The 13,824-nt window shown below is 47.5% G+C and overlaps 1 protein-coding gene across 1 annotated transcript in view; it reads right to left on the reverse strand.

Moving 5' to 3' along the window:
* The window catches only part of ADAM19 (ADAM metallopeptidase domain 19), a 33,222-nt gene that overhangs the window by 12,118 nt on the left and 7,280 nt on the right, over positions 1-13,824 (reverse strand). Inside the window, exons 3-10 of the mRNA XM_010579214.1 lie at positions 7,822-7,900; positions 6,689-6,765; positions 4,865-5,057; positions 4,326-4,391; positions 2,887-2,958; positions 1,881-2,047; positions 623-707; positions 248-387 (exon numbers count right to left, since the gene is read on the reverse strand). Coding sequence (XP_010577516.1) covers positions 248-387; positions 623-707; positions 1,881-2,047; positions 2,887-2,958; positions 4,326-4,391; positions 4,865-5,057; positions 6,689-6,765; positions 7,822-7,900 — 879 coding nt within the window. The remainder of the gene's footprint in view (positions 1-247; positions 388-622; positions 708-1,880; positions 2,048-2,886; positions 2,959-4,325; positions 4,392-4,864; positions 5,058-6,688; positions 6,766-7,821; positions 7,901-13,824) is intronic.

The raw sequence follows: 13,824 nt of genomic DNA on the forward strand, positions 1-13,824 counted from the left end.
AAATGCTTCCAGGTCCTTACATTACCTAAGGCCAATCTCAGGCAGGAATAAGTTCATTGGGAATTTAGCAAATTGGTACTGATAGATGAGCCAGAGTTTGCCCAGCAGTATTTTCTCTATAAACACACTGGCTCCAACAGGCAGCAACAGACCCACCTTCAGTCTGCATTTCTAGCTCTTACTCCACCAAGGCTCTTGTAACGAAGCCCTTTGCATTTCCCCATGAGACCCCGTAAGATGAACTCACCCAGTTGCAGAAGCCATGATGCAGCCTCCATCTTCTGCCGGGGTAGTACAGCAGCCAGCTGAATCATGATTCATGCCAAAATTGTGTCCCATCTCATGGGCAATGGTAGCAGCAACACCAATGGCATTATCAGAGTGATCCTGAGCAAGGTGAAAGAGGCACGTCAGCATTTTACCTGTGCACCTTTGAGTCAATGGGGTAAGTGGCACTTCTCATTACTACATGTAGAAAATATCTACTGAGGTATTCCTGCCTACGAGCAGGTGAGCTAGAGGCCTTCATGGGAAATATTTTCTTCCTGAGCTTTCGGAGGCATCTCTCCTATGTATTCGCTGCTGGCAAGAAACATCATATTAGTTCTGAGCAATTACTTACCATGTTTACTCCTCCTGACTGGAAATCAGAGCACATGGCCATCACGGGAGCCAAGCCCACTGTGGTACCTTGGAAGGGCACACCCCTAAAATCAACCCAGAAAGACCATGAAATGGCACTGAGGCACTTGAGAAGGCAAGACAGAGAAATGCATCCTGCAGTCCACAGCTTCATACATACACACAGTGTCAGGTGAATGCATTTTCTTTTGGAGTATCTTCAATTACATGACATTATAGCAGAGCTACAAAGCCTTAAGACCTGTTTTTCTTGGACTAGTACTTTGTTTTATGGGCCAACCAGCCAATCCTATTTTTTTATAATGATCTGGTGCCAAAAAAGTGCTCCCGCTGAGCTTTGCAACAAGCACAGAAAAGACTATTTCTGGATCCTTAATTGGGTACTGTTTGTGAATACTTAATTTACCTTAAGCCTGATATTTGCCAGCTTGGGATTCAGGGACTTGACAGAGTACTAGATAACACCTTTGAGGTGCAGCCATGCTCGGCTCCTGCCTGGCGAGCTGGAATTCTGCACCGTCCTTGCCGGCATGTCTGAAATGGAAGCCCTGGAAATTGTGCTTAGGACATGACCAGGTAAAGATGAAATACAGTAATGTTAAAGGGGGGGGGGGGGAGAAAACCAACCAAACAAAACAAGAAAAAAGGCATTGTATCTCTGCATTTCAGTCCTACAGGTTTCTCCTCTGACTCACCACTATTTACTGGTGGATGAACTACTATGGAAGAGGTAAGGAGGTCTAACAGTTGCTGCAAATTTTTCTTCCAATGATATCTGCATTGCTGGCCATAGCTACTGGCCCTAATGAGATCAGTAGGATGAATCACAGACCATCAGCTAGCTCCCAGCACCATGTCCCCCGTGTCTCAGTGGGATGAGTTAGGAATGGATGCCTTCCGCAAAGGGCTTAGCTCCCCTTTACAGGTCTTGCTTATGGTTCAGATTTGTCTTGAAATTGTACATGTAGCTGTGACAGATCATGTGCAGCTGCTTGCGATATGCACACACAATAAAGTTGATGCACTTTGATGCGTGTGTATTGAGACTGCTGACAAGCCTGGGACCTCCACTTTTCCTAACATGGTTGTGCTCTGAGTGCCAGAGCTTAATGCTGGCTGAGCAGCCTCTACATAAATCTGCCACTCTGAATCTTAAAACAATATAATCTTACGTACTGATTTCCCACCCACCCAACCCACTAGTCAGAAACAGGTTATTTCAGGAGAAATAAACTTACGTGATTAGTTGGGCATTATCGTGTTTTCTGTGCACCCGCTCCTTGCTGCTCCAAGCCAGAAAGGACTTCAGGGTGGAGTAGGGATTCTCAGTTACATCGCATTTATTCCAGCTACTCCAGATCTCCAGCCCCACCAAGGCAATCCGGATATTCAGGGATCTGTAAAACTAAGATACAGGAAGGAAAAGAGATGACAAAATGAGCACCACTTATTTATTTTACTGTGTTTTAAATCTTGAATATAAACCCTGCTAAATGCTGCTACAGATACACACGTCCAGAGAAGATGTTTCCTCTGGAAATGCATTGCAATTTAGTGCCACACGTCTGCAGAGAGAAATGTGCACCACCCCCAAACCTAAACACGATTGAGCTAGAGATGCTGAACTTTCACTTTTAAATGAATGACAGATAATCTAGAGAAACCAAGACTGGAAACTGACATCATGTTTATCTTTAGATGTGTCAAAATTCCTGAAAAGAGGAAGGAAATAATCTGCTGCCCACATCAAGTACAAACAGGACAAGTCTTCACGGGCAGTAGGGTAAAGGGAGTGGTGGAAGGAGTTGAAGGGGAGAAGGGGAGTATGAAGGAAGTAGATCTGAAAAGTAGACAATTTTACTTCAGCAGCACTGGGTACCACTGCAAGGATGACCTCTGAAGGCTCCTCCCAGCTCTACTTACCAAGATTCCTACAATTTGAAGTGAATACCTTAGTCTCTTTTCAAAAAGCATTATTGAGGTAACACAGTTAATACAGAGATGTATAAAAACACAGAGATGCTCACGCTGGTTCCAAGGTAAGGAATGGAGATTGTCCCACCCTGTCCCTGATGTCCAACAACAGAATTGTTTGGCAGATGCTCTCCACTCCCCAAGTCACTGGGGAGGGTGGCTGAAACATCATTCTCTCTCCCAAGAAGGCGGTCTTCCTCTGTTGCAATTAATTCTCATAATTCATGATTTGGGCTTTGCTTTCCTCATTTCATGCACACCTGATCTCACCTTATCTACGTAATTAGCAGCCTCCACTAATTTAAGCCTTGTTGCTTCAATATTGAAGTGATGCTTCTGAAACTGAACAAAATGAACATGTCAGGCAGCACAAAGGCAACTAGGAAGATCTGAAATGTGTTAAAACAAGTCCCATTACTCTGGCAATAAGAAGGTAACTATGAAGTGAAGCCTGAAAGCCTTCCTTCACTGTACATCTGACTATAAGCCCACCCATACATGTTTATTCAGAATTCATCCCTGGCATCCCACTGCAGGGATGTTACTCAAGTGGCGGTAGTAACACAGTGGTGCAACCCAAACTTACCAGAGCCCCCAGAGCCAGGGGGCTCTGACAAATGTGCCAGGTAAAATATATGGTAACGTGACTTCATGTCTGAGGTCAAGGCTGCCGTACCACTCATCATCTCACTCATTCAACAAATTTGCCTATTTAAACCACCTGCCAATTAATGGGTTAAATTTAGCAAAATGTTTGATTCAAGGAATTAAAGTTACAAAATATTTAGATTTTTGTTTAACAGGTGATAAAACCTGGGACTTTTCTTCTAGCAAGGGAGACAATAACGTAAGGGCAGTTAGTGACAACACTGTGAGGGTGTCTACCCCAGCTTGTCTGATCAAACGGTGAACAACACATGGCAGTTCCTGGGTATAGTGTGTTTTCCCATAGTTTCCGTGGTATCCTGCTGCCTAATAGAGAAACCAAAATAGGTTCTGCTTCTAGTTTTGTTCAGAATAAATTATAGCCTGGAGCACTATGTGGTTTTCCCTATTGGAGTTTCAAGTTGTAAATTATGAATAGGACCAGTTTGACTCCCGTCTGTGCTGGAGATTAAATGATCAGCAAAATACTGCACGGTTTGCACTGTCAGTAAGTACATCTGGTGTGCTGTCCAGGCTGGGGATGGGGGAGGGATTGCTGACTTCACTGGGTCTCTTCCAGCCCTATTCTATGATCTGGACCCTTAAAAATGTCTATTTATACATCTGCTATCAGCTCAGAGCAGAGGATGATCAGTTATCTTCTCTAGAGATTAAGTGTACTGCAGAGTTAGAAGCACGTCGTTCCTGGAAGCCCACAAGTCACCCCAGGCTGAAGGCAGTCTCGCCCATCGATAACTAGGGCCGACCACTGGTACCTTGGGAAGTCAGGACCAACCTCTGACTCTAGTCTGTCATCCAAATCACAACCTGCATCTCTCCCCGGCCGACAGCGGCTGACAGTGGTGGCAGAGAGGTCATGGCTGCTAGGACAAAAGTGATCAAGACACAGGTCTCCCTGTCTGCTGGTGGGGGTAGGACCGTCGGGATAGTAAGGGGAAACCTGGTGAGCTCCAGCTGCCCTCCCCACTCCAGGAGATGCTGCAGGTGGGATACTTGCTCTGGGCCCAGTGCTCAGTTGGTATACACATGACCCCACTTCTTACCTCTGCATAATCAGCCACGAGCAGAAGCTCCACGTACTTCGTAGCCTGCAGAGTCTCCCGTTTCACCTGCGGCAGCAACAACATAAGTTATTTCGCCAATATCCCCCAAGAAACTCTTCATAAAACATATGTACAGGTCATTTCTCCCAGTTTGTTTTTTGCTGGCCATTCACCCCACCCCGTCACACACAGGGACCTCCAGATGTGATTGACTTATAGCAACCAACTTATAGCATCCACTAGCTACAGCAAGTGCCCATAGGCCTGTCCTCAGCCCACCTGATTGTTCACATATCAGATGCATAAATCTGTGTAGGAACAGGTACAGCCCAGATTCCTCATGCTACACAATAGTCCCCAACATTCATTTATTTCCCTGCTGGAGCCACTATTTGGCAACCAGCTTGCTACAAAGCCTTAAATATTCTCCTTTATTTCACTTTCTGAGCTATGGTCCAGGAGAACAGCAGGCTCCTCCAGCTTGGAACAGGTGGGAAATTTGGAGCGTGGTGCATGGACCGGGTTTGAGCCCTGCTTACCCTCTGGCGGGGTGGTTTCATCCCAGTTGTGAAGTCCCTGAGCCAGTCTTCAGCTGCATCCCCAGTGCCCTGGTAGCCACAGGTTCCTCTCTGCAACCTCAGGTCGTCTAACTTGTAGATCAAGTGCTGGTTTGGGCTGTCGGGAACCGGCTCTAAGGTATAGCTGGAATTGCTGCTCAAGACGATAAGTCCTCTGTTGAAACGGGAAGCAATAAGAGGGAAAGTTAATTACTACCACAGCAACTGGAGACAAATCCTTCTTCTGCTGCTGAGTTCCTGTCTGACCCTGGCAAGCCACTTATCCTTACTAGGCCATTCAGTTCATTAGTAGAAAGGATGGAAATATTTTGAGTTCAGAGAGGGGAATCCCTGAGCTTGCATAAACTAAAATCTATTCAATGGGCCTCAGACATTCAATTAAGGGGCTATTGGAGCATGCGCTGCAACAGTGCTAACCTGAGAAGTACTGACTTTCTTAACATACAGCTTTTTCTTCAGGAAGCTTTTCAACCAATTGAAGAAATCTGTCTTTAACAGAACTGACCTAAAAAATGTGAAGACATTGTCAACAGAAAAACCACAGTTCTTTCTGGGACTTGCACATAGCCATACAGTTCTGGGTTTCTCAATGAGCATGTTACAGCCAGGAGAGCTGGAAATCTGTGTTTGATGCCCACTAGAAGATGTGTAGTTCGACAGGCAGCACGCTGCCCTGTGAAGGCTCAGAGTGAAAACAGCCACGTGTGCTCAGCTCCCATGCCTTCCCAGCAATTAGAAAACAATGTCGAGGAGTGACCAGCACACACTGACAGCTCAGGGGTGCGGGAAGCCTACTGCGTGTGCACACCGAGACATCTCCATCTCCTCTGCAGCTGGAAGGCAGAGCGTAGGAAAACGCAGGCTGACAGAAGCAAGGCACACTTGTGACTACTTTTGCTTTTGGATTATTTATTGCAAGCCACAGGTGGCTGCAACTGTCCTGTTTATCTCTCTGGGCTCTTTGGCCTGTGCTACATTCTCTTAAGATGTCTCGGGTTTGCTTTGGCACCGGCTGTTTCCTGGCTGGAGCCGATCCCATCAACACAGCTTCCAATCAGCCCTCGAGAGCAGATGACCACAAATATCAATAAAGCCCATGTGGTGATTTGGAAACAAACTCTGAGCCGGTGTAAATAAATGCAGCTCCTTAGTTGCAATGAGCTGTTTCATTTACTCCTGCTGAGGATACAGACCATCTTTTCCTGCCAAAGACTCCATTACTACCAAAGCAAAGGTTTTAAATGCATAACACACGCAACCCCGGCACCACCCAGGGAGAAAGCAGAGAGGGGGCTGACAACCCAGGAGGAAGTTCAGACTTGAAGACTTTGCCCCAAAACGCACACAAAAACTTGCCAGTTGTGAAAGACTGGGAGAAGGAGCTGGTTTCTGCATTAGTGTAGAGTATTGGGCTGGGATATGGCGAGTCTCGTCCCCATCTCTGTAACGATGCAGCCCTGAGTCACTAACAAGAGTGTCTTTTGCTCCAGTGGACTCTTGAGTTAAACTCACTCATTGCACGAGTCCACATTGCCAGCACAAAGGGGGAAGGAGTCTAAGAGCTGGCTAGGAGGCCATGGTTACTAATGACACCCAAATTTCTGCATCTCCCTCAACACATTCCCTTTTATGCCCAGGACCCTTGGCTGAGTGGCATTTGAGAAGAGGTCTCTCTGCCTAGAAAGAAATACAGCAACCAGGCTGCTAGGGAGCAGAACTTGTGCAGCAGCACGCTGAGAGCTGAACAGAAGCATTCCTGCAGCTCCGGCATCACCGGGCACTTACCGCAGCCCTCGGCACGTGCTGAGCGTGACACTGGAGTGCTCCCAGCCCCGCACCACCCCATGGTAAAAGCAGTGGTCCTGGAAGGCAGAGGGAACAAGGGTTGGCAATGCAGTTTCAGGATCGAGACCTGCTATATTTAGGCATCACTGACTCCCATACAAGTACTGCCGATACTGCAGCAATTGTTCTCTTTCCACTGCATTTGGCAGTTGACTATCATAACTAAATCTCTGTGAGTCTGCATCGAAATTTGGCCTTTCAGCTGCCATGTGCGGCCTGTGCAAGTGCATCAAACGGCTCCTTGTTGCCAGTAAAAATTAAGAGCTTTGAATCCCCAAGGAAGCAACTCAGATGGCTGCAGCATTAAGGCTGATCCAAAGCTTTCTGCCTGTAACAGGAGCTGCCTATCAATGGCAGCGGGCCCTGGGTCAGGCCCCAAAGGACGTGCCTTCAGTGCCAGAGAGGGTGATGCCACGGACAGCGGGGAAGTCCCCGTCTGGGGGCTCCTGGCAAGACAAAGGCAGCCTCTGGCAGGGACAAGGAGGCTTTGGGGCAGAAACGCCAACATATTCATCACATCCCTTGCCCTCGCCCCGGGACAGCGTTAGTAAAGATGATCTCATGGGGTTTTTATCTCTTATTTTTGCATTGCAACCAATGCACATCTTTGTGCCACTGCAGTGGAGAGTCAGCCAAGGCCTGCGTGAGATCAGTAATTTATGGGATTTTTACTGAACAGGAGCCAGCTTACACGGGCTGGTTTTCCCAAAGGCTGGGAACATCCCCAGCATGGAGTACCCGGTGGCAAAACTAAAAGCAAGAGGATGAGCAGCGGGAGGAATAAACAATTCCCCAGCACCCAGAGAGTGGAGCAATGTTGGTGGCTGACCTCGGCTCTCATACAGGGCTCGGGCAGAACGGTGAGATGTTTTTACCATTTTGCAGGGATGGAGACACTTTGTCACTGGAACCCTCCAGGTCAGAAAGCTGGACTGCCCTCCCCTTCAGCTGAAAGCTGTGAGGACCTGTGGCCTCAAAGAAAGGGTCTGGAGAAAGAAGCTCACTCGCTTCTCTGGGCCTCCTGCCTGGTCTCCCCCACACACTGCGGGAGGGAAAGCGCTCCCTGCACTCACCGTGTGGGTCAGAGAGACGGTCTGGGTTTCTCCAGTCTGGCTGTAATGAGTCTCAGTGTAGCCTGGTGCAAAGAGGTTTCTGCAGACATGGCGGAGGGGGTGAAAGAAAAGAGAAAAAAAAAAAAAAAAAGTAAGACCTTTCTTTAGACCTGGATATCTGCTTCTGAGGTGTGCTAGAAAATCAGCTAGATTCAGCTCTTTCTGAAGTCAGTGTAAATATTCCTGTTGCTGTGAAGCACCACTGTGGACTTGGGGAGGTTGCCATTTGCTACCTGTAGTGCGAAACCAACTGCAACACACAGAGGAGGTGGGTGGGAGACAGGTATTTGCAGGACACCAGCTGTGCTGTATCTCCGCATTCTGCTCCGGATCACATTTTCCATCTGCGAGGCACTTGTTAACACGCTATCCCCAAGGAAGCAGCGGCTAATGGCTCCCGGTGGCATGGGAGCCACGGGAGCCACTGCAGGACCAGCGCCGCAGGCTGTGCTTCCCTGTGCAGAGCGCGCTATGATGGCAGAGGGTCGGAAGGTGGAAGCCTGGCTGACCTTGCCGCATCCATCTATCTGCTGTCCTGGCAGGAGCTGGGCACTCCTCATGGAGCACATCCACTTCAGAAAGGGCGCAGCAAGCCGTCTTCCTAAGTGCTCTTTTCAAATTAAAACAATAAGGGAGAGCCTATCCTGATGTGAGTTAAATTAGGCACCAAGATCCAGTTCTAACAGCTGCAAGTGAACAACTCAATTTTTATGTGAGGACTTAAAAAAACCCCAGAAACCCAACATCATCATCATCCCTTAATGGGTACAAGTCTCTGTGCAGAGTTTCCTTTACTACTGCCACGTTATGCCCCAGTCATACTGGGATTAGATTCAAAGCAGAGTCCAGAGTAGCAAGCACACCACGGGCCAGTTCAGGACACATCTGGGCACTGGTGCGAGTTCTCAGCTCAAATCCAGACTCTCTCCAGTGTCCAAATCTGAGTACTATTATAAACCAATCTGCATTTACATTTCAGCTTCTGCCCAGAAGCAGATTCACATCTTTGTCCTATGAAAATGCTGATTCCCCAATTTGAATTTGTTCATGTCATCCTCATATAGACAATATTCTCCCTGTCTTCAGCCCAGGATCAGGCCAAAAGTCTATAAAAGGAGCTCCTGTGCACTGAATAGTAAGCGTTTTGATTTTGTTCCAGAAGAAACAGCCTTCCCCTTTTTTTTAAACATCTGCATTTGCTAAACAGTGATGTAAAAAAGTACAGCAAGTCAAAATCTGGGCCAAACCAAGAAGGTCATATCCTGTGTCCATCTCAGCAGCCATAAAATGTAGGTTTAAAACAGTTTTCTAAAACAATGGCCTCACTTCCAAAAATTTGGAGAAGGATCACAGAACATGCCCCATCTATGAGACACACTTCTGCAGCAAGCCTGCAGTGCTGTCAGGCCACCAAAGTGCCCCTCTTGCCTTGCCACAAGGATGCCACGTGCATCCTAGGCAGTGCGATGCCAAGCAACATTGCAGCTGCAGTTCAGTTCTGCATCCTTGTTTAATGCATTTCATGCACCAGATTTTTGAATAATGACCTGCAAGGAAGAAAAAGTTTTCGTCTTTGCTTGATTTCTTTAGGCTGGATGAAGAAAGCTGTATCAGAAGCAAACCCACAGATTTTTCCATCTGCCATGGTTTTTGATATAGGGCAGTCAGGTCTAATCTACCTTGAAAGCCTCTCTGTTTAAATAAGGGATTGGGTGCTTGTGATACCTAATTAAATTAGGCCAGAGAAACAGGAAACACAACCTTTTATCAGTGTTTGAAAGTGCTTTCCCCATCTGACATCCAAAGGTTCAGACACCTGAACAAGTACTGATGGCTTAGTGTCAGACAAAACTGTGTGCCACTGTTGTATTTGATATCATTTGATGTCGGGAATACAACAGCTTTTATCTCCCCTTTCAAAGTTCACCGTAGCCCAGGAAAGCTCAGTTTGTTTCCTTCTGATGTGTTAATTCTCATCACTAGATCCTGCCAGTGATCAGAAGGCGAGATTGCTGCATTCAGCTACACTGGATCTGTAAACTGAAGATAAGCATGGAAGCACCATCCCACAGAAAATAACTCCCTTCATCTCCCTGACTGCAATAGCTTGCTCAGCATGAGGCTGCAAGAAACAAATGTTTAATCAACAGATTGCATTAACTCGCAGGAAATTGCCTTGAGCAACGTGCTCTGGCAGGTATCTGGTCTGTGTAAGACTGTCATCTCGAGAGTAGACAGTAAACCAGTGTGCATCTGCCCTGTTCTACTAAAGCCAAAATTAGACACCAGTCCATGGATTTCCAGTAGCTGAGCCTTGCACAGCCTACTCGTTTCATTCCCAAACAAGCACGCTTATGTTTTCTTCCTGCTCCTTTATTCTTGGAAAGCATTCACTATGAATAGCTATTTTATCTCTCCTCCAGCACTGACCATAGAACTCCTCAGTGCTCCGACTCCTGCCCAGCCCCACGGCACTGCCGCCCAGCGCCGGTGCCAAGCTGGGCCATGACGGGCACCAGCGCCCGGCACACCATGTTTCAGGGCACAGGACGATGCCACACAGCATATGGTGTGTGCACATTTCCTGCCTGCGGACTCAGGCTTTATCCTCTTCTAGGGTGGATTAAGGAGCTGAGAGGTCTGCCTGAATTTTTAGGGATACTTACGCAGCTGCTGAACTGAAAGCACGCATCACCTGGCTGAGTGGTGCCATGTTATGACTTTCAAGCCTCTCTCCACCTACCCTACATTGTAGGCTACCTGTAAATGGTCCAGCTTCTTATTCCGAGCTGAAACAGTCCTTTTTTGAAGACTCTTTCCTGCCTTAACACAAGGGAGCCTTGGGGCTCTTGCAGCACTGCTGAGAAGGGCTGTCACAGTGCATTGCACGGTGTGCGGTGGGGAGGGCAGTGAGGAAAGAGGAAAAACAACAGGACATCTTGCAACACCCTTGGGGTGCTATGTCACTTCAGAGCCTGTGAAAGTTCATTCCCAGCACAGCTTACTTCCTCAGCTAGCATCAGGCTTTCCACCAAACTGTAAATAAATAGAAAATAAGCCTTCTTTCCATCTCAGAGGGCACCAAAGTTATCAGCCAGTCTTATCCCCCTTCTCCACATGCACCAGTTGTTGGATAAGCAAGCGAGATCAATGAGACACACATACCCCAACCTTAGCAGTGGCCTTTATCTGCCATCATTTCGGGACAGGATCACTGCCAGGCTGAATGGCTGATTCCAGGGGAGCTCAGCCCTGCAAAGCATTGACAAACCTGATTCACCATTTCCAGAGGAGCACAGAGCTCACCTCCTTGCTAGAGAAAGGAAGCCTGGAAAAAACAGCACTATTTGATCCTTTCTTTTCTGTTACATTGGATGTCTCAGTGACTCCCTCTCCAGCAGCTCGAGATGAAGCTGCAAAAGTCTGGATGCAAAACAACATCATTTAAAGGCTTCTGAGATCCAGTCAGGCATCTGGCAGATTGCTAGCACACACCATCTTCCTAAAAGGCAGCATGGAGTCCTTCATTAGAGGAGTTATCAGCATGAAGAATTGATGAAGTCGGAGTAAAAGATGTTTTTGGATGGGAGCACTCTCCTTTGCTAAACCCTGATCACAGCTGCAGCCACGTGGGGCTGTTTGAGGCCAGGCTAAGCTACACAAGAGCACTCAAGATGTTCTAGAGAAGCCCTCACACCCTTCCAACAGCAACCAGCTTTCGGCAAGATCAGTCATTCCCCAAGATACAGCTCAGCATCCAGCTCAGGGTGGAAGAGCCTGCTCTTGGCGAGATTTGTTCCCCAGAAAGCCTTGGGAGCCGGGTTAAATACAAGCAAGGAAGCCAAACGAAGGAAGAGTGGCTCAGTGCCATAATGTACATATGGCTTGAGACTGTTTCTGCTGATGACCGACATGGAGTGATCTTGGTCCCACTCCAGCCTGTCAATGATATCATTGTTTGAAACAAAACCTCCTCCCTGTGCCGCTGTGCAGCTCCTTGGAAGGGCCCTGCCGTGCAGAGCTGCCATTATAAGGCAGCGTGGCTCTGTTTAGCCACATCGAGACGCCGTGCCAGGGAGGTCGCGTACTTCGCACGTGAGCCGATGGTATCCAACAGGAGAGGCAGGCTGAGGGCGCGGGGCAAACCCCAGCTTTCTCAGCGGGCAGCTGCCCCTGTGGCACCTGGGGACAGTGCAAGAGCATGGGCTCCAGCTCCTCCAGCCGCTGCAGAGGAGCAGAGAAGCAGCTGGGGCAGAGGGGCTGCGTGGCACACCCAAACGCTCCCCAAAACAGCGGAAGGAAAGCTGGGGCCTTTCTCGCATGACCACGTTCATTTGAGGGAGTGCACGTTTCCCAGCTGCTCTGGAGAACCTCACCCCTATTTTCCTGATAAACAGGAGCAGTTTTCTCTTGCCTGTGAAACATCACTTGTTAGTACGAGCCTAAGGGCTCAGACCCCCCCACCCCGGGGGACCGCCGTTAACGTGCTCAGCTCCACCAGCCAGAGATCACCCATGGGCACTGAGAAGGCCCCAGTGGCATGCTGGTGCTCTTCCTAATTGGAGCAAGAAGGATTTTTTTATAATTCAGTCCCATTAGCAACTTTGTTTGGGTTCATTTTACAGAGGGGCTAGTCTGCATGGTCAGCTGCCAATTTAAAAACACCATCTAGTAGACAGACATATTTTTTTATTTCCTCCCAAAAAACAAAAGCCAAATAGTCCATGAAGCTCTCATGAGAAACATCAACTCTTAATTTTTCAGTTGTGGGACCAAGAAAAGTGAAGCCTGCAATCTCTTACATGTCTTTCCCTGTCCCTTTCCTCAAATCACAATAAATCAGTCCAGCCAGGCTGCCAGCATCTGGGGGTGGAGGGATTTGATTCTCCCAAGAAAGTTTAGACATCAGATTCCCATCTCCAATTTGTGGTCCCACTCCATTGCCTCTCAACAGGATCCAAGTAGGGTAAGAAGGGGAATTTGACCCCTTACCTCCCAGTCACTTAAATGTTCCCTGAAGTCAGAATACATTATCAAATCCTGAGGTGACCTCATCTTGAATACCACCAACACATGACCCATGACAACACAAGCAGGCAGGCCTGCTTTCCATATCTACCACTAGTGGGAAATCAGATATTTCACCTCTCTGGAATCCTCCAGCCCAAACCTGGCACTTCATAAAAATCAATGAAAACCAACATTTTTTTCTTGGTGATTTTCATCCAGACGAAGCCTGGAGCTCTTAAGCTCCCTTCCTCAAGAGCCTTTGCTGATGTATCTGAGAACATGTTTATTGTGTGAACAGCAGCAGTTTGGAAGGAAAAGGTAGCTTCCCAGCTATTGAGGTGGAACTAAACTACCTATTTGTAATGCCTGGGAAAATATCACAGACTAAAAACTCTCCATCCCCTTTTACCATCCACATCATCTGTGACATTCACTGTGTAAATCATATTACGTGATCCAAGCAAAATTTGTCACATAGCCCCTTGGCTTACCAATGGGAGCCATAGAAGTTGCCTGGAGAGGAAAAAGGAAATAAAATAAATGGGAAACTGACTGATAATGAGTCAGGGAGCAAAAGATTTAAAGGGCTCCATTTCCTTTTCTCTTCCTCCCTGCCCCACAGAGAAATGACTGAATAACCCAAGGGAATCAGGAGGCTGAAAGGCAGCTATGGCTTTCCAGGTCCCAGCCCTGTATTTCTGATGACTCTAAGAGACAGTAGAGCAGGATAAATTTAATTTCCCTCCTTTCCATAACCCTTACCTCCTCCCCATGCAGGAAGCCCGTTAGACACTGATGATGTATAGCCCATCAGTGGAATAATCTCATATATCCTTCCTGCTTGGAGGCAGGCAGCAACCTCCCCTCTTCCTCACTCAGTTGGTAGAAGAGACCCTGGAAATCAGCAAAAGCAGGAAATGGTGAAAAACAAGTGACATACAGATCTCTCATTGC

This window comes from Haliaeetus leucocephalus, unplaced genomic scaffold (assembly GCF_000737465.1).
Source record: "Haliaeetus leucocephalus isolate CR32 unplaced genomic scaffold, Haliaeetus_leucocephalus-4.0 Scaffold656, whole genome shotgun sequence".
In the NCBI taxonomy this organism is placed as follows: domain Eukaryota; kingdom Metazoa; phylum Chordata; class Aves; order Accipitriformes; family Accipitridae; genus Haliaeetus; species Haliaeetus leucocephalus.